The sequence below is a fragment of the Siniperca chuatsi genome, linkage group LG11 (genome assembly GCF_020085105.1).
Source record: "Siniperca chuatsi isolate FFG_IHB_CAS linkage group LG11, ASM2008510v1, whole genome shotgun sequence".
In the NCBI taxonomy this organism is placed as follows: Eukaryota; Metazoa; Chordata; class Actinopteri; order Centrarchiformes; family Sinipercidae; genus Siniperca; species Siniperca chuatsi.
Window position 1 is genome coordinate 9,229,495 of NC_058052.1, and position 24,858 is coordinate 9,254,352.

Below are 24,858 nucleotides of genomic sequence, written 5' to 3' on the forward strand. Positions count from 1 at the left end.
ACTGTGCTGGCAATCTGAGTAAGGTCTATAAGTATTTGTAATTACTATTTTAAGAAACTTGTATGCAAGTTGCATTCAACATATTGCTGTGCCACATACCTATTGTAACCGTTCACAATAGGACTTTTTCACAGCAGACATTGTAACTTGTCATAGTAAGAAAAGCACAGGTGTCAATCAACTGTCATGATGGCTCCATCCTATCCAAGTGTTCCAATAAGTCATCACAGTATGACTGCCAGTATGTAGGCCTATTATACCAGGACCCTGAAACTGAAGCAGCTAAATGGAATTCAGCCATCATCAACTGTATTATTTACACCTGTGCTACTGTGAAACGTCAAAATGTCTTCTGTGGAAAAGGACCATCACGGGAAAATCTGTCAAAAGGTGTTTGAAATGATGCGGTACACCCCACCCATCTGGTACTCCAGGCAGGTTATAACAAATGCCACATATTATGTTATTTGAAAATGGTTTCTCACACAAGATTTGTTGGCAAGATGCTAGGGGATTTTTGTTTAAATTTATGGGCTTTTACTACCATGAGAGCTCCCTGAGGTGTAAACGACACACAATATCACTATTATTGAATGATTTGAAGTTTCATGAACCTCATTAAGACTTATTCTGTTTGTCAAATAAGTATGCAAAATTTAACAATAAACACTGAATGACAAAAATACATCCAACATACCAAACACTTTAAAGGGGATATGTAAGTGTGTTATGAATTGACTTTGAAGATATGAAAAGCTGTTTTCCCATGGTTCTGTGTGCAAATCTGAAGTTGAGCCTCTTTATCCATTACTATGTACTCAGAGCAGACCACTGAGCTCCCACATAGGCTACAATGCAAGCAAACCTCTCATAGTCAAAGTCTGACCCATGTCGTCTCAGGATGAACTCAAATATCTACAGTGAACTGCTGAAGTCGCCTGTGGGCACCAAATAAAATGCAACTTTTCAAATAAGTACGTATTTATCAGATCAAAAGGAGAACATTATCACTAATCCAAGACAAAATGGACTCTTACTCATATGGGAATCCTCTTTTGCAGCTATAAAAGGCCATGTTAGCGTGTTCAACTCTAAACATAATTATATGGAAAAAAATATTTGGCAAGCTTTTAGGGTCAGGTTTAAGAAGACCTACAGAAAATACACACCTCCCTCTAGTGGTTAATGAGAGAACTTTTTGGATTAACAGTAAAATCGAAAGACTGACTGTAGGTGCGTTTACAAGACCGGTGGTTTTACATATTACAGCCCATTAAATATAAACTGCATATACTTTTTATTACTCCTGACCCTCTTCAAAGGAATACAATAAGTATTCACAGGCAGCTGTTATTTACATACAGTATGAAAATCAACTTGCAGAGACTTGCTTGAAGTAAGTAATCTGCCTCAGTGAATATTTCGTCATCTTTATTATTTTTACTGAACATTTTATTGTGTGGTATTGGACTAAAAAGTATGTTCAATGTGATTTTATCTCATGCAAGGTTAAATCACTTGAAAGTTGATTTTCAAACCAAACTAAAAAGGAAGAACCCCCCTCAAAAAAACAGGATATTTTGGAAACCGTCACAGATGGGGTTCTTGAATATGTGCTGCTATCAGTATTAATCACAACACATTGGGTAAAAACACTGTGAACCTTTATTGACAGCAGCATGTATACTTTTGTATATATCTGATTACTGTGAACGTTTGCTGAAGCAGATTAAAAACAAAGAGGTCTAGGTGTGAGTGCCTAGCATTCATAAAAACAAAACATTACACTAAAAACACCGTATAAAAACAAGTTCATAAACAAAGGCCATTGCATTTGATTAGATAATGTAAAAAAAGAGGGAAACAGTTAAGATAATCCTTCATTTACCAGGCACTTAATGAGTACTGGTGACCAGCAGTCACTCTTTTGACCTACTTTGTACTTTGTGTTAGCATATTCAGCTGGTTACCAGACTGAATGCACATTGAGATGACCATGAGAATGAATACATAGCATCAGAAGTACCTTCCTATTATAAACATAGTTAAAAAAGACAGGACCTTCATCATAAATAAACAGGCACCTGCATGTCCTACTACACAACGTGATAGAGATAAAGAGGGATATTCTTTTAAGTGAAGTTAGTGCATGACTTCTACATTATGTACACATTGCCTGGTGTGATGGTCCACTTTGCAGCATTGCACAAAACAACTGGACCGGGAGGGAAACTGTGATTGGCCCTCTGAAGAAATTACGTCGCAGGTTAAACACAGTGATAGGCTGCATCCCTGCAACTGACACAACATAATCATGTTAATGTGGTATAATGAGTATTCTTACCCATAGGTGGTGACCAATAAGCACCTCAAAGTTAATACAAGAACAGAACACACTCATAAAAACATACAAAGCCCACACTGGCACAATCTCATCTATTCAATATATTCCTTGGCTATAAACTTGATCTTTTTTTGTTTAATGTTCCTGAAGTGTTACCATAACACGGATTACTTTTTCCACAAGTTTCCTCACGTCGCAAATCATGAGCGTAACAGACGACGAACCTTCATGCAAAAACCCATTCCACTTCTTCTTTGAAAGTACACTGTAGCATGGGAACAGATCAGTTGCATGCACAAACACACACACACACACACACACTTGGAGGATGGTGGTTCGTCCTTGGTGGACAGAGTAGCTAGGCGTCTCCTTCAGGATTAGGGTGGTGGACTCAGGATGCAGCTGACTGGATTTTAACAGACCAGTTGAAACAGTCTCACTCAACACACTCTTAAGTGGTTGATAGAATATTTAAGAAACTTCAACATTCCACTGAAGTCACATTATATCCCACTGTCCCTTCAATATTCTTTCTAGTTTAATGAGAAAACACTGAAGACTTGACAGCAGTGAATCTAAATTTCAGGGGTTTTCCAAAACAATATCTATTGATCTGAGCCGGTGAAAGCACTGTATCTAACATCCCTACAAATCAGTTGGAGGTCTGGGTGAGTGTGAGTGTGTGTGTGTGTGTGTGTGTGTGCGTGTGTGGAGGGGTAGAGGCACTGAGGTTGTGAGGCTCCGTGAAACAAAGTGTCTCTGGGACAGAGGGGCCGCAGACAGGCAGGCAGGGTCACAGTTGAACCACAGACAGGGACTCGAGGGGGAGGGTCATCCATGCTGCGGTTAAGGCAAACGTAAACTCCGGGCACTGCTCACAAGAAGCCATTCACACAAACGTGAGTGCGTTTCCACTGATATAGCAACCCACACGCCCACCGTCTGAAATGCATATATAAAAAGTGTTTTCTCCTCAACCCTCTTCCCTGAAATGTGAGAGACTAATAATCCAGCATTCCTGTCTTTATTTTAGGGGAAGGGGGTTGGTCAAAGTTTCCCTCTGATGTGGGGTTATGGTCGTCTCAGACTTTGCTGTCAGAGGGCAGCTCTCCCAGGGTGTGGACGATTTCAGTGAAGGAGGGACGCTCTTTGAGGCTTAGCGCCCAGCAGCGGGCCATGAGCTTGTAGATTTTGGAAGGACAGCCGTCTGGAATGGGCAGCTTCAGCTTCCCTGTCTGCAGAGCTAGAGATGGGCAGAGACAGGGAGGTTAAACCAAATCAGAAACATGGACAAACATGTGGTTGTTGAATGACAAATTCCATGTTGTGATTGACTTCCCTAAAGAACTGATTACATACCACCACTCTAATTTACATTTACCTGCCCATTCAAGCAAATCTAATGACCAATAGGGACCTTCTCATCTTGTGTGCTGAAACAGGACCTGGATTAAAAATAAGGCGCTAAAGCATCATACTGACCTTCCAGCACCTCATCATCGCTGAGTTTGGTGTATGGCATTTCCCCATGGCTGAACACTTCCCACATCAACACTCCAAAGGCCCACACATCAGACTTGGTGGAGAAGTCATCCTCAAACACAGACTCTGCTGGGAGCCAGCGCAGCGGAATCCATGCCTGTCTGTAGTGGAAGTACTCACTACATACATGTACACAAGAGAAATGACAAGGAGAAACAACTAAAATTAGACAGATGAACAGAGATGTCTCAGAATTCTAATCAAGCCATTCATTGTAGTTGCTGATTAAAGTGGGTGATTATTGTTAAATCAGGTTTTCTGACAGACCTGTTGTAGACGTCCTTGCTGAGGCTGAGCGACGACACTTTCACGCGCCTCTGACTGTTGATCAGGCAGTTTCGGGCGGCTAGGTCTTTGTGAACGAAACGGTGATTGGACAGATGCTCCATCCCATGAGCCACCTGGGCACAGATGGAAACCTGAGGGGAAAGAGAAAAATACAGAACAAAAAAAACAAAACAAAAACAAAAACGTCAAAGTAAAGTCGTTTTGATAATACATCTAGAGCAGATGACAGCAGAAATGACCAAGGTTTTCCTTGGTTGCATGAGTTAGTCTGAAATAGTTCGACACAGCCTCACAGTGACAACAAGACTCCTGGAGTCACTGGCCAAGAAATTATCCAGCAAATAACCCCCAGTAAAACCACGGCTTCTAATTTCTACATTTCGGCTTTGGTACAGATTAAATAAAGAAGATATAATGTGTTAAATATTGAGCTTTAGAGGTGCTGCTAGGTGGATTTTACATTTGGACAGAGCCAGGTTAGATGTTTCCCCATGTTCAGTCTTTATGCTAAGCTACACTAACCGTCTCCTGGCTGCAACTTCATATTTAGCATACAGACATGACAGTGGTATTGATCCTCTTATCTAACTCTCGGCAAGACAGCAAATAAGTATTTTCCAAAATGTCTAAATATTGCTTTAAGGGAACATGATCTCGCAATGAATGGGAACGGCACAATTTGCACAAAAACATAAACAATCTTTATATTCTTAAGCTGGCATCCATTTCCATGTTTTATTTTATTTTTTGCATGGTCGATGGTGTGCAGGTTGCTGTGAGTTGTCAATCATGGTACAACATTCAACACTTACTTTGGTCTTAGTGCTGATAGGCTGAGATTTGATCTTGTCATCTTTGCTTTTGGAAATTCTCAGGAACTGCTTTAGGTCTCCCTGGTATGATAAAAAAAAGAGAGCATTATATCAGGTAAAAACCCATATACATTTCTTCAATCCTTGTGTGTGTGTGTGTGTGTGTGTGTGCTTCTATTTCTGTGTGATTACCAGGTCATAGTACTCTAGGATCATGTAGTGGGGCTCTGCCTCCCTACACAGGCCCAACAGGCGGACGACGTTGGGGTGGCTGAGCTTGGCAAACATTTCAGCTTCGCGGCGGAAGTCGAGCTGGAGCTGTTCATCTCTGCTCTGCAGGCTCTTCACCAACACCACCGTCTCCTCCTCGCTCTCCTCGATACCCTTAGCTTTGCATAGCAGCACCTCACCAAACTCCCCTTTACCTGAATGAACATTCGCACACCACAGAGCAAATGTCAATGTCAAAATCAATGTCATATATCTTGTTTTGTTAGGTGAAAGCACTATTATGTTACAGCTTTAAGATCAGGTCACTTTCAATTAAAGCAGAGCACAAGGACATTCATTCTCAGTTAATACATGCAAAAGAGAAATGTTTAATTAGTCTACCTAAAGTAGTGATGGTTTGTAGGTTTGCTCGAGGAAAGTGGAGCTTATCATTGTTGACATGGCTGTGGCGTTTCTCGGTTGTTGCCATGGTGCCCATGTTGGTGAGTGCCACTTCTTCCTGGATCTCTGCGGTGGTGTGGCCGTTTTGTTGAATAGCCCCTCCTGATAAACACAACACATATCCCACAGGGTCAAAGGTCACAGACATAGTGCAAATCTCAATGGGTATTAAAGGGCACTGTAAATGTGACACGTGTATCCAAATAGCATAAAATGTATTCATCATTGTCTTGGGAAGAAAAACGGCACAAACAAAACCAATACTTGTTGCTCTGCTCGGCCAAATTGAAGACAAGTGACAATGAGGACGGTTAACAAAGAACAAGTTCACATTAAATGTGGAGAAAACAGGGTGCCTGCACATATCCCCCTATTGCTCTGTTCCAATTCCATACTACGTACTAACTGTGTACAGTATTTACTATATAATAATCTTTATAGTATAGAGTTTTTGCAGTTAGTAGTTGTGCTGTCGAACATAAGTCAAACTGCAACTTTGGAATGTTACTACCAACTTCATAATGGCAAAGCAAAATGTTTTTCCAAAAATTTTGTTGTAATTTCTTATGTAATTCATTTTTCTGAGGTTGACCATTATGTGGTTACCATTATATTAGTTTTTTCCAGCTGGGAGCAGCTCCTCCATTTCCTTGTATACAACAACACATCAAAAAAAACTTGAACTTGTGGCATTTTACATGTTAAATGCAATACCCAGGACGAACACAAGATGGTAGCAAATATCCTGACCAAAAATTCAAAAACATTCTCCATCAAACATTCATACCATTGAGACACTCCATCTCTGGCTCCTCTCCATCCTGGCCTTTCTGCAGTCTTTTGGCGTTGCGTCTCTTTTTGCAGTAGAACATGAGTCCCAGCACTACAATGATGTAAGCCACGGCTGCTCCCACCGACAGACCGATGGTTTGGATCATCTTGTAAGGAGCCTTGTCCCCATCTTCATCAAAGGGATGCACTGGTTTGTCTGTTGGGCACAGGCAGAAATTATGGTTAACTAAAAGGATGTGTTATCTTCAACACATCCAAGTCTTAAATCAACATCACATATAGTGTTACATCTTTCAGTACAATTTGTTGTTTTAGCGTCAGTTTTAGAATAAAGGGTGTGCAAATTAAAATTTTAAATGTATCCCCCCACCCAAGACTAGCTATTTGAAAATAAGAGTTGTAGGAGTGAACATGCAAATATACAGATGTGGTTTACTGTATAACAAATCCACTACAGTTATGATTTGATAGAGTTACACCCATGCAACACCTGTTAGAAAGCTGTCACACACTACTCTGCCCAATAAAAGCAAATGGCAAGCCTGTATCTGTTTTATATATTAAAAAAGGTACTTGCATTGAATGTTTACACACAGTGCTCTGGCTTTGTTGGGCCGTGCTGTCACGCTGACCCTGACAAGCTACGATAAACATCTAAATTCAATTGTCTCCTACTCTGAACTAATCCGTAATACCATCCTGCTACTTTGGAAGAAAATAAGTTGATGTGGGACACTAATGCAAGTGTGTGACTGTAATTTTCAGCTTCAGTCAGCACACAAGGAGCCACCGAGTGTGAAGCGTTATTAGATCTAACGTCTGCCCAATCCCATCACCTCAGTGACAGCTGTGGCTGTGGTTATTAACCTGTCGAGATGGATGACAGGCAGAGGGTGAAGGTTTAATTAATGCCTTCATCCTTTACATGTGATTGCGGCTTTACGCCCCATGTGTGCACCATTGTTCCTGATAAAGGAAGCCTGTGTAAATATGTTGTGTGTGTGTGTGTGTGTGTGTGCGTGTGTGTGTGTGTTAAACTCACCCACTACATACAGCTGAGCCACACGGTCTTTGATGCTGCAGCTGTTTCCAGCCACACATGTGTATCTGCCGGTGTCATCTGTAGTGACATCTGTAATCACCAAGGAGCCATTGGGCATCTTCTGGAACCTGGAAGAAAGAAGGGACGGGACAGATGAGGGTGGAGGTCCAGAATTCACAGCAAACAAGAGGGAACGAGGCCAGAAAGAAGGGCCAGCCAGGCCTCATAGAACAAGATTCACTCACTGAATGCATATGTAACTTTTGTCAGTGATGACACTTGTACTATGTTGGCATTGAATCTCAAATAAGTAATTTCAGACTGAGTCAGAGGTAGTGAAAATTCGACTGTTACATTATTATAACACGTTCAATTCTGCCCGCTTTAAAGTTCATTCTCTTTACATGTAGTATGTACAGTATATACTAATGTATTGAAGATAATTTACAGTCCACTTCACATAAACTGGCCTCATGCAAGAACATTTTCGTATTCTTATACTAAATCTCTCTTACTTTTTTCTGAGGTTTGCTCGTACGAGTGTTCCAAGTCGAATTCAGCAAACCCTCTTAACTGCACATAAATTGCTCGTTTGAACCTGATGAATGCCACCTATTCAGGAGCAGGTAGCTGTGTTTGAGATTTGATCATTAGCATAATCAACACCGTTAGAATTGCTATATAAGGCTGCCTTTTCCGCTTACGTTTGTGGGCAAGTTTCATTCACAAAAAATGTCACTTAAGTGTAAAGAGAAGAACTTCACACCGCGGAGCCCACTGTTGGAGATCGGGAAACGAAAACAGAATTTTTATTATTTAATTATTTAATATTGTGACAGAAATAAAGAAGGAATGGTTTGACATGAAGTTAGATACTGAAAAATGTCAACAAAGCAGATAAGACGGGAGGCGCTTCAGGGGACGGATGGATGACAGAATATTATACTGTACACGTATGTGATGCTACACTGTCAGGTGTTATAATGGCGGGTGTTCACCTGGACAGCGACCCTGAGGAGCTGTTGAAGTGAGAGAAATTTTCTGACTAGTGACATGCATAAGTGGCCATGCCAAAATATGCCAATAAATCTAAAAAAACAAAACAAACAAACAAACAAAAAAAGCTCTCAGTAAATCAGCAAGCCACAATGATGATATGGTGAACAGAATATTGAATACATTCAGATTTGTGTTTTTTTCTCCCTGTGAAGAGAGGCAGACCACTCATGAATTGTGTTCATACTTAAGAGAAAGTACAAGAACATTTGTGAATGTGACAACTTCTCTTAAATCACTCTTACGTGCCACTTAAGAACAAATCTGTTTGTACGAGAAGTTCTTGCATGAGGCCCATTGTATTCAGGTGTGTAATACTATATTAGCACAAGCTAAATCTATAATGAATGCACACAGATCAAACTGCAATCAATCCTGTTTGGAACCTGTAATCACAAACTGTAATCCATGATGGTTGAGCTGTCTAAAAGACAAGATTAAAAAGGCACAGGGGTGTCTCATTTACCTCCTGTTCTTACTGATGTCCAGCGTCTTGTCTTTGACCATCCAGTGGATGTGAGGCTCGGGGTCGCCGGTGGCCTGACAGTGCAGGATGGCTGTGTGACCTTGATACACCGTTGTATTCTCTGGTTCCACCTTAAAGCGAATGTACACTATATGTGCACAAACGTACATTCACACATGGACACATGCACACGCTCATTAATATAACACTTACACCACAACCAGGCAATAACATTTCCTTTACAGACTGTGGTGATTGTGGTTAACATCAGTTACACTCTACAACCCAAATGCAATTTATTACTGTCCAATCAAAAGGCCACCAAGTACACAATAAATGCTGCTGTTTGCCACTTGATGAGAATGATCAATGACTGTCTCCTCATTAAATCACCCTCAAATGTACTGACACCACAAGTACTTTCAATGTGGGACTGATGGTTAATATGGTGACGTGACCCTTTCTTTCATAATTCCCTGCTTTCAGGATGATGAGTGAGCGGTTTACCGGCCACAGTGAGAGTCACCAGGGCTTTGATCTCCCCCTGGAGACTGTTGGAGGCGATGCATGTGTAGTTGCCGGCGTCGCTGCGGGTGACTTTGGTGAAGTGGAGCTGGCCGTTCCTCTGCTCCACACGAGGCGGCAGCTCTCCTCCGTCTGCAGGGGGAGACAGAGAGACGCACAGGGACAAGGGGGGATTAGGGGGGCTGAGCCTGGTACTGCATGTGGAATTCAAGTGGTTAAATTGACTCCCTCATGCCAAATGCAGATGAAGGGGGGAAATGATCCATGATGATGAATCTTCCTCACTCTGTTTATTGAAGATTCTGTGCATGTTTCTACATATTCTTGTGGAAACTGCATTTGTCATCATTTGCATTTTTCATGCATAAAAATGTGTTAAACAGTTATTCCTTATCTGATTTAAGACATTTTGAGCTGAAGTTAAGCCAGCGGCGTGCACACCTGCTTTGGTCCAGCGAATGGTGGGACTCTCTCTGCCTTTAGCTGAGCACTGGATGGTGATCTTGTTATCCAGCTCCAGGCACTGAGCAGGCTGGGGGGTCGGGGTGAACTTCAGCTTCTCTGAAACACAAGTCAAAACACCACACACATATTACACACGTGGTAAACATGGGGGGGGCACATGTCAAAGCCTCTTTTGTGCAACTCACACTGCAGCTGAAATGACACGAAAGCTGACGCGAATCATGTTCAGACACATTCAGGGAAATGTGGCTTCGTGCACACACAGAACTGATGAGTATAAAAACTGAGGTCTATCAGAGGCTGAGATCATATAAACAGAGAGATTGGCCAGACAAAACAGCGACATGTCAGGCCATCTATCACAGTAATCCTATAGAAGCAGAGCTGCGCTGATAGGAATTTATCATGGAGATAATGTGTTAAAAATGGAGGCTAGAATAAAGCTGCCGGGCATGAGTCATATTTTTACACCTCTGTGGGTGTCCTGCAGGATGCCCAGAGACACAACATGGACATGCTCTTCTTATTTTAGGAAACACACACATTCACACTCACAAGCCTGCAGGCACGACCACATTTGTTTTATATTTTCTCTCAACGCTGTGTTATTCATAATACCCTGGATTGGGTATTCAGGGTATAATACTCGTTATGTACTCGTACATTATCTTTCAATCTTTCATCTGTCAGTCAGGGGAATAACTTCAAATACATGCTCAGTAAGAAAAGTATAATCTACTGTATATACTGATCAACTGAGTGATTCCCTCACAGCTCACCAAGCACAATAACTCTAGCTTGCCCAGACAGTCGGCCTCCTGCAGTCTTGGTTTCACAGCCGTACATTTGTCCGTCGTAAACCTCCACATTGTTGATCCTGAGGGTGCCGTTAGGGAAGAGCTTAAAACGAGAGTCCTAGAAGAAAAGAGAGAAGTAGAATACATAGAATGCATGTCAGAAGAAGACACTAATAACTTTGTGTGTCTGTGTTATTGTTGTGTTTGATAACTGACCTCTGGTGTGATCATGATGTTGTTGCGGAGCCAGGTGACCTCAGGTTCAGGGTTGGCCTGAGCGTGACAGTGAAGGTAACCTGGTTTACCCTCCTCTAAGTGGCTGTCCTGAGGCCTCATCACCCACACTGGGGCAGCTGTGGACACACACACACACACACACACGCACACGCACACGCACACGCACACACACACACACACAAAATGTTAGTGAGCTTGGCCCATTGGTCAGTCTAAACATAGACGGCATTAACAATCCCTGTGTATCTTGTAGATGGTCCCAGTGTTCCCACCATCATCATGACATTAAAGACTTCCTGTAATATGAAAGAGTGCTTCAATGACCTATACTATAAGTTAGCACTAATTGGCTTGCTAATGTTCCATTTCAGCTTACGTTGTGCTCACTATGTTTGGAGTTGCTATGGGGGGGACTAAAACACAACAAATTGTGGCATTTTATTACATTATGCTATATTCATATATTATGATAATAAAAGAATTCACCCTGTTTCCTAAGTGCCCTGCATAGGAAATATCTTTTATGTTTTGATCTTTTTTTTGACAGTAAAAACTGACTACTAGCAGTTCTTTCAGTCATTTAATCAGATTTTTCTCTGTCTGTTTTAAGTTATTTCATACTGTACTGATTCACAAGAGATAGATTTGAAAAAGGAATAGTCAAAATTGAAGCAGTAGAGGCAGAGATATCCCCACTTTCTTATTTCTAGTATGGGTAAAGCTCAGGAAGCACTAGATCCTACACTTCCCATAATGTAATGTGATAGTATCTTTCAATAGATAACCCCTGCCTCATAAACGCACACTTCTGCTAAACCCCACGCATCCAGTTTGTAATGCAGGCTTGATGATGACATCATCAGGCTTATTTTGTCAAACTGTATAAGACTTTATACAACATTATTCGACTGTTTTCACAGGAGTTGTACTCCTTGTGACGAGTAAACCGAACTTAAATGTGTAAAATTGGTGACCTGTCCCTTTAAAGCTGTCTGCGTATGACTCACTGGCCACAGTGAAGGTGACTTCCTGTATCCTGCGTCCTGCCTTGTTCTGGGCCACACAGGTGTAGGTGCCTGAATCTCCCTCCTCTGTGGGACTGAAGACCAGATCCAGGCCATCCTGGTACACTCTGCCCTCTGTGGGCACCCGCTGACCTCCTCTCTCCCACCAGACCTCGGGGTCAGGTCTGCCACGGGGGGCATGACAGGCTACCCGCTGCAGGGTGTCCGCTGTGAAAACCTTCGACGCCTTGGCCACCATGTCGTCTATCTCTGTAGCGGAAAGCAGAGAGAGCGAGAAAAGAAGCAGCAATTTGAATGCTGAAATTGATTTCCATTTACACAAGACCCCTGATAATCATCCATCTGTCTTCAAAGCCAGTGAAGCATTACTTATTTTGAATTTCATTAGTAGCCCTGAGCACACTTAATTCCAACTCACAGTTATGTTCACAGATTTCATGTCTTGTAAGGAAAAGTCATCTGATTTGTAGTGCGGGCCACAGTAATTAGCGAACAAAGCGCACAGTAGGAAAACTGAGAATATCTGTTGTATGAAAATTAACTAGGGCCTATGTGAGGTGGGTCATATCAAAACTGGCAGCCCCTAGACAGGAAGTGGAATGTGATCTGTGGTACAAAGACTCACAAGACCTCCCACTACTGTGTGGTTTAATACTGTGTGTCCCAAATGGAAGTCATTAGTACTTTATTGGCCGACAACGCTCTGAAAGCTGGTCAGTGGCTACGACCTTCTACGAGTCTAAGATCTAAATCAATTAATAAGAACAGAAGAAAACACACATTTTTCAGCAGATGAAAGAGAAGTTGAGCCGGGGGGGCAGTGAAATGAATGAGGTGGAGCTACGATGGAGTGACTGTTTAAACTTGTCCCTAAATACTGAATTCTACTGTGACACAATCCCCTATAATGCCTGCAGGGATTACCATCAGATTAAGCGAATTAAGGTATTTAAATGGAGCTGTGGTTCACTGGGTTAAAACTGCACATACAGTTGTACCACGTTAATCCAAAACCCTGGGGAGAAGGGCTGTTCGAGAGGAATAAAGTACTTGGGTCTCTGAAATGCACAGAAATTCCAGCCCTGAGCTTATTCAAAATATTTGACTTGCATGCACTTGCATTTCAAAATGCTGGCTGATTAGTAAGATGAGAAGATACTACAGCTTGTTCCTGCTTTAAGCTCAAGCAGCCCTTTTAAAAGTGGTTTAAAGAAGTTCTCTTTGGAGTCATGGTTAGACAGGAAAAGGAGGCGCTGTTGTGTGTAATATTAAAACAACTTTGATGTGTCTGGACTTGTATATTACATCGTTTTCCCTGCATATATCAGAACCTAACCTTTATCCACAACCACAAACTCATATTTGTTATGGTTCTGATGTTTTGTTTTCATTTTAAAGTGACCCACTGATGTGGTAGCCTGCCCATTTGGAAGTAGTCATTTCTGACAAGTACATTTCGACTGATGTTGGATGAAAATCACGGGGGCAGGTCTAATGACATTAAACATTTCACAACCTCATAATTACACTGCTTGTTAGCCAGTCTGAGTCATACTGGTATGTTACCTAATGTTACTTTTGCCGCTTGTTCAGCCAGGTGCTGTTACACTTTGCCAAGCTTGTTTAACAAGCTTCCTCCAAACAGCTGTACTGTTGGAGGAAATAATATGGAGGGGAAGCAGGAAAATGCTCCAGTGCAGTGTGTGTAGTGGATACAGCTGGGCCGGATGTCAATAAGAGAATGTGATTATCACTGGAGAGATCTGGCTCTAAGTGAAAGAGCCAGAGGAAGAAGGGAGGGGAGAGCAGAATGAGATGAAGGGCAGGATAAATATGTAACCCAAATGCCCCTCTCACTCTCAGATTACAGAATCACAGGTGTTTATCTCTCACCAGTTCAACAACTGCAAATATGTGTGTGTGCGTGTACCAGCTATGAGGAGGGAGGCCTCCAGTGTAACATGGGACCCTCTGAGGCCACGGCCAACACACTTATAGGTCCCTGTGCTCCTGGGCTTGACCTGGGTGATCAGCAGTGTGCCGTTGGAGAACAGGATCAGACTGTGAAGAAGAAACAGATCAAACAGTTTACACTTCCGGCTTTGCTCATTTATACTGTCTCAACATCACTGACCAACAAACAATGTGTCTCATGTTATTTGCACATGAAAGCACTCTAACAGTCTAGCATGTCACAGAAATGTTGTGTAAATGAAGTGTAACTCACCACACCAGTTCTCACTCAGATGGCATCTGAAAATAATTTTCAGCATTTGTTTTGGCCTGCCTAGACGCTCTGCCACACTGGGCACTCAATAGAATGAGTGTCAGAAAGTTTTGGCCATTTTAACAAAGGCCTACTTTTTTGTGTTTAGCATGTTACCTTATGCTATCTGCCGATATTGCCCTGATTCACTGAACCCACGCCATCTGCTGCTCCAAATAGGTTAAATGCTTTCCCCCCCACAGAACACAAAGAAAAGTGTCCTACATAGTGAGTTAATTTTAACAAAACTTGTGCTTTATGAGGCCTATCCAGACGGCTGGCCACTGGCCTCTGGCAGGCTGAAGGGAGTATCAGTGCCAGTGATGGACAGGATGAGAAGTAATTAAAGGCTGACCTTAAGTCAGCTTCAGGGAAGACAGATAAGGAGCGGCATATCCCACACAGCCAAGAAATCAGTTCCACAGACCAGACAACTCATCAGAGCTATATGACAAAGTCATTATAAAGCTCATGGGAAAAGTGAATATGTAAAGCAGAGAGGAATAAGTAAAGGCACTGCTGGATGCATTTAGGATGCTGTGTAATTCTTGAGAAGAGTTTTCCAAAAACAGGATTCATCCAAGACACTGGATTCCCTCAGGAGAGGTGATATTTCTGTGTCATCTCTTCTCTTCTTCTCTGTTCAATAGTGGCAGGGAAATGAGCTTTGGGAGCTTGTGTATGTTTCCACCCGAGAGATGGAGAACAAGTCAGTGGAACATTACTTCACTCCGAGGAAATGGTCTAAAATAACCACAAAACAAAATGAACAAAGAGAGGGTTTTTTTTAAGGTAATCATCTTTATAGCTACATGGGATCCTACTGAAGAATTGGTGTGGTTTCACATTTTTGGTTTGACCCATGGGGCAGAATTTCTTCTGTCTGCAAAAAAAGCCTTGAGCTTATGCTGGTATATTTTCCCTTAGTTTCACACTTTCAAACACAATCAACATCAAATATTCACACATAATCTAGAGAGGGGTTGTCTAAACAGTGCAGGTGCAAAACAGATGATATCCCCTGCAGAGTGCTGCATTCCTCTGGCATTATATCAGCCCAGATCAATAAACACAAACACACAGAACACCAGGCTGCCTTGGAATACCTTAACCACAAAGAGGTCAGATTTTTAAAGAAATAGTCTGCGTGGTGTGTGTTTTTATTCACGCTATATTACCCATCCCTCTGCAATCCTGGTGCTGAGTCATCACTTCCTAGGTGACCAAACCCACCTCTGACAAGCTCATTACACAAGTGACTATTGATTTTGGAGTCCTTCACCTCCCTCGCTCACGGAACACAATAATCACTTTAAAATCGAAAACCAGGCTCTCACTCTCCACGTGGAACAGGATGCCTACAATGTTACTATGCATAAGCATGAGGTGCTATGAAACCTGAGGGTATAAATGGCGCTTGGTATAGAAATTGGGTATAATCTAGTGCTTATATGTTTATAGGGGACATGCTGGTAAGCTGATTGTAGCTTGAGGGGTTTTTCCGCTTAGTGCGTAAACACTGGAGAGCTGAAAAGCTCTTTGTGATAGGCTGGAGACAAAGGCTGTGTTCAAGTGATGTACAGTAGACTGCAGTGAAACTTTACAGCGCTCTGTTCCAGTAATAACATTCCTTAATGTGCAGTTCGTCTTGAGCGTGAGTTGTAACAGCATACAGAGAGCTGAGAGCCCAACGCAAAGGTCCCACCTCATTGGGTTCAAAGGAATACCCAACTGCGGCCGAAGCTTAATGGAGGAGTTAGATGTATGACGAGAAAGAAAAGAGCGATGCAGAGGGGAGGATTTAGCTCTCAACATACCGAGACTTGTTTGCCAGCAGCTCATTTTCGTGGTACCACTCCAACGTGGGGGCCGGCACGGCGGTAAACTGGCAGTGGAATGCGGCCTCCTCGTTCCTCAACACCACCTGGTCCGCAGGAGTGACCACCGGCCGCGGAAAACTCTTATCTGTTAGAGAGGTAGACAAACATCTGCATGATTACATCTGCAGGCATCAGACCATCAAGTTCTATTTGCGTGGATGCTCGAGCATCGCACCTAGCTTCTCTGGGCTTTATTAAAAGCTGCCAACAGCAGCGTAAGGCTGGTGAGCAAGCTGCCTTCAGGTGGTGGTGTGTGTCAACACCTCAGGGGCCCCCGGGGAGACATAATGAGGTCAGTGAACAGACCCTGCAGCTTATCTGGACCATCATCTCCTCCTTTTTAATTACCTCCTGGATCGTAGAATCACATACAGGAGATCATCTCTCTCTTCTCTGTGATGATCAAAGTCACGCTATTCCAAGAAATTGGGGTTAGAAGGACTTAAGTGAGGTCTGATATAGAAACAAGACAAATCTGTACCTGAATGATCAATTAGATCATTTAAACGGTAAACAATGAATAAAACTGCACTCAAAATCAAATCCTGTAACTGCATGAGAGCAGCGACGATTAATTGATTAGGTGTCAACTATTAAATGAATCGCCAACTATTTTGATCAGTTTAAGTAATTATTTAAGAAAAAGAAAGTCAAAATTCTCTGATTCCAGATTGTTAAATATGAATATTTTCTGGTTTCTTTACTCCTCTATGACAGTAAACTGAATATCTTGGGGTTGTGGACAAAACAAGACATTTGAGAACGTCATCTTGGGCTTTGGGAAACACTGATCGACATTTTAATGGGACATTTTCCCCCATTTTCTGACATTTTATGGACCAAACAACTAATCAATTAATCGAGAAAATAATCAACAGATTAATCAACAATGAAAATAATCGTTAGTAGCAGCGCTAAACTGTATAATATTTTCCTTGTATTCACATTCTTTTGACCCTTTCTGTCCTGCCAGCCGCCCTTTAACCCCCCTGCTTTGGCTAACAGTGGACTAGGCTGCTCTGACCTGCCAAAACCAGAGATTTGGTACAGTACAACCAGGAGGAGTAATTACCACACAAAGTTTAGGAAATTGTTATACTGTGAATACAAAGCTGAAGGGCGTTGAGCTCAATAAAGAAAAGGGAACATGAAAATACCTTTAATCCAGGTTAACGTGTGAGTATTTCAAATCTGAAAAGCTAATGGAGGTATGGTGCCAGTAGCAGTATTAGGATATGGCTACTGGTTGGTGTCAAGAAAAAGAAAGGCGTGCACTCAGAGCACAACCTGGCCCACCCAGGAAGTCAGTGGGGAGGCCTCATCTTAAAGAGCTATGACCATGCATTGAAAACCTGTCGAAATCTGTCAGCCTTTCTTTAAGGTGAAGCCCTATAGAAGACAAGAGGGTGGCAACATGGTAACTGGAAACTCAACAATTATCCATTCTTCCTTCACCCAGGTGCTAACCTAGCGTGTCTGTGTGTGTTGCAGGTGGCTAATTAGAGTGGAACAGGGCATCAGGTTTCTCGCACACATGTGCTGCTGTATGTACAGTACTAGCTCTGGGGTGTACTGAGGGAATAATACACAGGAGGGGCACGCACACACACACACACACACACACACACACAGTAAACAACAAAAGTCATGTTGAGAGCTTGCAGAAAAACAAATGATCTCCCTATACAACACAGTATACCAAACTGTATGTGAAAGCTACAGGTACGCAGTCAGATCAACAGAACGACGCTGCTGCTGAGGGAGCTGATGTTATTGTTTGCTCGGTAGATGTTTATGATGTTGTTTCTGTCTGCGTGGGTGGCAGAGGGGGAAGGTGCTAACACACTCTCTGGTAATCACATTAGGAACTCCATCACTTTCTCTTCCTGCTCTCTCTCATCACTAATGGCCTATATACCCCCTCTCAAAACACCATCATGCAAGCACACACACACACCTATAATGTTGAGAGTGAAGTTGCTGTTGCTGCAGACGTGCCCGGCTGCATTCTTGGCACAGCAGTAGTACAGGCCGTTGTCGTCCGGACTGGCACTCTTGAAGGTGAGTGTCCTCTCCTTGCTGTTGATCTGATGGCTCTTCTCTGTCAGCTTTGCCCCGTCCTTGAACCACTGGCACGTCGGTCTGAGAGGGAGAAGAGGAACAAAGAGTATAGGCATGAGAGAGGTTTAAGAGAAGTAAAGACAAAAATGAGGAAGAGTTGGGATTGATGAAGACAAAAAAAGAAGAGATACAAAGGTGAGGAGAGCGGGAAAGAAGAAGAATAGTAAAAGAAGAACATGAGGGCATGAGAGAGGCCAACAAGGACAGAAGAATATTTTTTCAGTACAGTCCTTAACATGATCCTTAACCCTGTGAGCTCTGAACTTGAGGTGACGGGGGAGGAGACTCACCGTGGGTGTCCATCAATATGACAGCGCAACGTGACCGGCGCAGAGCTCTCGATCTCCCCTTCTGAGACGGGCTCCTTTAAAGTCACACCACCACTTTCTAACCCTGTAGAAGAAAAAAAACAGAGGAGACTGTAAGTAGGGGGGAGGGATGGAGCATAGGAGGATGGGAGGAACAATTGAGGAGAACGACAGGAGGAAAAATTGAGTTAAGTGGTCGTCCTGTCATATGTCCTTGCGGGACACACAGCGATGCTAATGGGGGCAGCAGGGAGTCAGGCACATCCCTGTGACAGCACTATGACTCAGAAACGGAGACAGAGCAGAGAGCTACCACATCACTGGGTCAGCTTACTTCGGCACACCACTGTCCTGCACTCACAGGAGCGAGCTGGGCCTTTACAGTGCTTTTTATGGACATTTAATGGACAGTTCATTGACTTACTCTGTTAAAAGGGCTACTCTGTTGTCAGAGCAGCCCATAAAAACAGGCAGAAAGGAAAAGAGCAACTAGGCAACAATGAACATGTTTTGACTTTTGGCCACAGCACCTCCTAGTTATTATTTTGAAATGGAACAGTACATCCTTCAAAACCTCTTAAAACCTGATCAGGTGTTTCTACATGACTGCACCATGGGAGGAGCTAATGCCACAACAAGTGATGAGAGGCATCACTCACACAAGTAACATGAAACCTGATCAATGGTGTCTGAGTGACAGATGAATGAGAGAACAAATGAAGAAAACAGATGGTGGGAAATTGATCCACAGTCGTCCCCTGAATGCATCATGGTGCAGTGAGAAATGAGGGAAACTGTGTGGTTTTACCATTAAGGGTTTGACCCAGTACACTGGGATATATATATATCAACTACATATGTCAAGAAATCGTCACAGCAGCAAATCATTCCTACATTCTCCTAAAAGAAGGGTAACATATGATCATTTTTCAGTGCATGAGACTAGTATATATATCTTATGATGTACTGAGGCATCATCCCTCTTTCAATAAAAAGGACTGTGAGCTGTAAGCTAAGCCCCTTTGGTGTAGCCAGAAATTCAGTGTCAGCTTGAACTGATGGAGACACCGCTACTGACAAAATCACTGTCTGCTGCTGAGCTAAATGCTCACTAAAGTCTACTCGATGAATAAAGAAATTTGTCTCCTTTGGTGAATGACAACTTGGCTGTAACACAGCCTTAGTGTACCTTGCTGGAATTCCCCTTCCCTTGCTGTTGGTGTTGATTACACAAATTCATGTTTACACTGAATGAGAACCAGGGCTAATTGTTATTTATGCGATGATATATAAGCTGTGGTTGTATGACATGCAGTCACTGTACGCCCGGCGTTGTTACTGGGTGCATATATCCATTCACTGCTAGAGCATGTTTGTTTGGGTTGCCCTGGTTTTTGCATAAGGGGTTTGTGTGTTTGAGAATGTTGTGTGTGTATTAGTGTAAGACATTCCATCATGCTGAGCTCCATTCCTATGGCCTGTGGCTGAATACTGTGGCTGCATCTCTGCTGCTGTTTGGATCATCTATGAAATATGCATGGCATGAGCCTCCACCTGAGACAGTGGGGGAGAGAGAGAGAGAGAGAGAGAGAGAGAGAGAGAGAGAGAGAGAAACGCAGCACCACTGTGAGGTCAGAGGGGGCGCAAGAGGAAGACCTGTCACAATGAATTACACAGGAACCTGGCAGTGCTCTGCACCCCGGGGGATCACAGGAAACAGTCTCTACAGTAACATGGCCTCCATCCCTCTTGATTATATCCCCATCTGTGCCAGGCACTGTTCATTAGCTTCCTCCTAACACAGATGCCCCAATGACTGTGAGTGTGTGTTTATGTGTCTGTTAGAGATAAGTGTTTATGTATGTATGTGGTGGTGAGGAGTGAAACAACTGATGATGCTGTGCCCTAAGCATAAATGCATGCGTGCAAATGTACTCAAATGTCTGACAGTTCTGCAGAGGATGCTAATTGTTTGTGTATCTCAGTCAAGGCCGTTCCGGTCAATAGTTCCAGTAGCTTAGTGAGGAGGAGGAGGTGATGAAGGCCACCCCAGCTATGGGGACCTGGGGCCAGACACTCAGACAGACCTGTTATTAGTGCACTGGAAGCATAAGGGGCCGACAAAACCAGAAGGGGAAACAGTGAGTCACTGAGGAGGAGGAGAGGGTAAGAAAAAGTTTGATGGAACAACAAGTTTCGTCTGCAGTACGACTGACATTTGACAAACAAAATCAAAGAATTTGTTTCAACATGCCTGGAGTAACAGGTGGGTGTTTCCAGTATCAAACTGTCTCAAACGTGAATTTTAAAGTCATATTCTGTGCTGCTTTCATAAGAGTCCATGCGTGTTGTTCTGCTGTCTATCTGCCAATTGAAAAAAAAAAACAACAAAAAAATAAAACAGTATAGTGATTCAACCTAACCTCTCACTGTCTGGTATGTCTTCCTTGGGAAAAATCCTCTGACACCTTTTTACATTTGTAAAAACTCTTTTACATACAAGAGCAAAAAGAAGTGGATAGTTAGAGTGAGCAGTCAGAAACCATGGCTGAAGAGACAAAGAAAATACCTACATAAAATAGGAAAAAGTCAACTCTGTGACCCAATAATCATTGGAACAATGAGCACACACAGTGCCTTGTGACTGTCTAAAGTTTCTACCACTCCTGACCTATTTGGTTCTCCAGCAGGTTAAAACCAATTCTTGGTCATTTAATTTCCAATTTGACCCGGATTTTCTGACAGTCACACATTCTAACCCTTTACTCTGATCATAGCTCCATTCACAGTTCAGGTTTCTCCAGCTGTCCACTCGACAAACAGAAAGCGCACTTTCATAACCTATTAGTGGCAAATACTTCCCTGTAATCCCTCTCAGAATGTATGACTAAGTGTTGGAGCAGGCCTGGCAGCTAACGCCATAATTAGGGGCGTATAATTATTATGTTGGAGGCAGAACAGGAAGCTCTATCAACACAGGGATGATAACAGATGAATTGTGAGGATATTGTCAAGACAGATGCTTGGACCATTCATCCCTCACAGTGCCAAAAGGCAGTTGTATGGGTGTATGTTTGTCTGATTCACTCAATGAGCTGATTTGTTGCCATGGAGAAGGGTTTCTGCAACAGAAGCAGGTGGATTGCGTTATTCAGGGGAGTGCTGGGGATATGATTTGAATGACAGCACCATATGGGTATGGAAATAACTAAAACATGTGGCAGAGTGGCTTCATATTGTAAACTTTGTAAAAAAAAAAAAAAGTGCCCTAGGGCAGTTCTAGGAAAAGCGTGACGGACTCAGCTTGCTGATTTAGACGAGGTGTCAGATTTTATCAGCTGTGGCTGACAGAGGTCAACAGGCCAGGCTGCAAACCTGCGGCAACTCAGAGAGATCCTGCTGCTGTGACACGGCAGAAAGAGGAGGGATGAAGAAAGAGAGAAAAAAGACACTGACACTGGAGCAAAGTCACTCTGCAGGGTCATTAAGCACGAGGAGCTGCATTTTGTCACAAAGAATTACGGATGTGAAAGAGTGAAGCTGTACTGGCGATCAGTCAGGATGCTCTAAAATGCATCTGCTGAACAAATGTAGGTTAAGGACACGTGCTGTGTGATTAAACCAAGATGGCGTGTGTGTGTGTGTGTGTGTGTGTGTGTGTGTGTGTGTGTGTACTTGTGTGCAAGTGGCTCTGAGATTTGAAAGATTAAATACGCAGGAAAATGCGCCTGCTTGCCTGTGTTTTTACTGTACGTTTCCCTTCTTCCTACAATCTACGTCACCGATTTCCAAATCACCGTCCAGTCTGCATCTTGTTCCCGAGAGTCAAGCGAAGCGTTGCCTGCAGGACCGACAAACATGTTGACAATAGTGATGCCTGAGCCTGACCCCTCTGCTGGACGCGGTCTCGCCATGGAGACCCAGTGACTGGGCGGGACAAAAGGATGAAGGGGGGCTAAAACCTCTATTAGTGAAAACAGAGGGGGGATAATTACTCTGAATAACTCAACTGGCAGGATTTGCCCACCCACCATTGAGAGCAAGATAAATTAACTCTCTCTCTCTGCAGAGGGCGGGAGGGCGGGGGAGGGGGAACAATCTGGTCTGGTACAGTCCATGTACAGTACATATGGAATAACCCCCGCCCCCCCTTACAACCCACATTTACTACTACGCACGCAAACTAGCATACACATGAGCGAACGCTCATGCAGGGTTAACGCCAGAGGGGGTCTTTACTTTTAAGCTGCGTGCGGGAGGCTTTATCGCCCGTTAAATGCATGCTGGGCAAATATGAGAACATCTGTCATAACATGGTCCGATCCACCTAAAGTGATCCAGATATGGATCCAGCCAACCTGCGCATTATGACAGAGATATAAATGTGTTGATATACACAGACAGATGTAACATACAAAAGTGATTATGGATGATTTATTACTGTATGCTACCTCACCTTGTGTGTTTGATTCAGAAAATTATGTGCTGTCGGTGGTTTCTTATCTGACGTCATGCCTGAGGAGTCCACTCATGTTGCTGTGTTAAACTGATACAAAGCTATTGATCTTACAATTTCTAGCAGGATGTTAATGTGTAGCGCATTGATAACACTACATCCATTAATATCTGCCTCTCAGCTATATATATCTGCTGCTCATATCTGAAAAAGGAGAAATGTGTTGTCAGTTTAACTTATATCCCTGTCCTCACAGAGGATTTGCTACAAGCCTCTTCAAGCGGCCAATTTCAAAGGCCTCCTTGAAAGGCTACTTCATATGACGCCCTGTCAACACCCTCTGAGACAGATGGAGAATCCATGCATGCAAACATGTACGCTCATTAACACCTGCAAATAAGGAAATATCATGTACATTTGTTATTTTAGATCCAGTTACAAAACAGCAAGCCGGTTTGTTAATACGGCTTGCATATACTGGTCAACTTATTGAGTTTCAAAGGGCCACATTTAAGATGAGAAGAAGTGTATGCCTTGCAACAATGTTGATGATCAAGTCACACCTTATTTTATATCTAACCACCATATTTTGACACTCTTTTTCTCTAAATGTCTATTTGTGTGAGAGCAATGCACACCTACACTGATCAAAAAATTTAAAATTAATACCTTACTTGCAATAAAAATATGCCTCTCTTTTCCAATGCATAGGAATATTAATGAGCTGGCAGATAATAGAGTTTATTCTGGGTCATGATGGTAGCTCTTAAGAACTGGTGCTTCATGTCTAACTTGTTTTTTTCCTTTTTAATCTGTGGGAGTATGTCAGTTGAGCTTTATTGACACACTACATCATGTTAATTGCAACACATAAAAGCAGTTCCCTTCAGATCAGACATGGTTTGGAAAACTAATGTGCTTCTTTGGTCTATCTGGCTAAAACCTTAAACATTTAGAGTCGGTGTTCAACATCACAGTCCACAAATATCCACTGGTGGAGAGATATCATAGAGCAGGGGTTAAACCTCTGCTCTCTCCCTCTGTCTGTCCCTCTCAGTTTGCTACTAGGCGGTCTGGAAACTCATCTGCTCTTGTAATCAGCCTTTGAACAAGTAACTTCACCGCAAAGAAAAACCTCCCGGCTGAATGTAGCTAGAGAGGACAACATATTCCAGATGGAGCCATTTTTCACCCTGCTTTGCTTTTTGTTTTCTACTGCCATCAGTACAAACTCAGTGTTTGTAAGACACAAAGGCTTTTCAGTAACGACTGGTACCTGAGGGCCTTCCACAATACATGAACAAGGTTGTTATTTATCCCAAATGGGGCTGTGCAAAATTCCCATGGCTTCCTCTGAAACTTAAGAGGGTCATTGAGGTCTGGTTATGGGGCTAAATAACAAAATTAAGATACTAGTGTGGCTCCCTTTAATGGGACAAAACATTTAGAAAGTGATGGAGTGAAAAGCCTGACATGAATAAAAAGCTGGAGCAAGGAAGGCAGTGTTCATCTAAACCTAAATAATTATACAGCTAGAAAGTAAATTACACTGCTCAGTAATTTCCAGACAAAAGCCTTTTGATAGTATATGGGAAAAAGAGTGTTGCACAACGGAGAAAAGAAAATATACAAGCAACAAGAAACACATGCTCGGTGGCACACGTATCCAGTTTCCTTTGGAGAGAGGGAGAGGAAGCCACAAAGAACAAGGCAACAAGGTGGAAACATTCCTTCAGCTCATACTACCTGTCATCTTATACTGTG

General features: G+C 42.7%; 1 protein-coding gene across 1 annotated transcript in view; it reads right to left on the reverse strand.

Moving 5' to 3' along the window:
- Positions 1-1,642: 1,642 nt before the first annotated feature.
- ptk7b (protein tyrosine kinase 7b) overlaps positions 1,643-24,858 on the reverse strand; it is a 71,575-nt gene continuing 48,359 nt past the window's right edge. Inside the window, exons 5-22 of the mRNA XM_044214439.1 lie at positions 18,621-18,723; positions 18,167-18,351; positions 16,147-16,294; positions 13,994-14,124; positions 12,046-12,312; positions 11,018-11,154; positions 10,784-10,919; positions 9,981-10,100; positions 9,522-9,671; positions 9,015-9,162; positions 7,493-7,620; positions 6,446-6,646; positions 5,599-5,760; positions 5,179-5,411; positions 4,987-5,067; positions 4,154-4,305; positions 3,827-4,005; positions 1,643-3,587 (exon numbers count right to left, since the gene is read on the reverse strand). Coding sequence (XP_044070374.1) covers positions 3,427-3,587; positions 3,827-4,005; positions 4,154-4,305; positions 4,987-5,067; positions 5,179-5,411; positions 5,599-5,760; positions 6,446-6,646; positions 7,493-7,620; positions 9,015-9,162; positions 9,522-9,671; positions 9,981-10,100; positions 10,784-10,919; positions 11,018-11,154; positions 12,046-12,312; positions 13,994-14,124; positions 16,147-16,294; positions 18,167-18,351; positions 18,621-18,723 — 2,822 coding nt within the window. The 3' untranslated portion in view covers positions 1,643-3,426. The remainder of the gene's footprint in view (positions 3,588-3,826; positions 4,006-4,153; positions 4,306-4,986; positions 5,068-5,178; positions 5,412-5,598; positions 5,761-6,445; positions 6,647-7,492; positions 7,621-9,014; positions 9,163-9,521; positions 9,672-9,980; positions 10,101-10,783; positions 10,920-11,017; positions 11,155-12,045; positions 12,313-13,993; positions 14,125-16,146; positions 16,295-18,166; positions 18,352-18,620; positions 18,724-24,858) is intronic.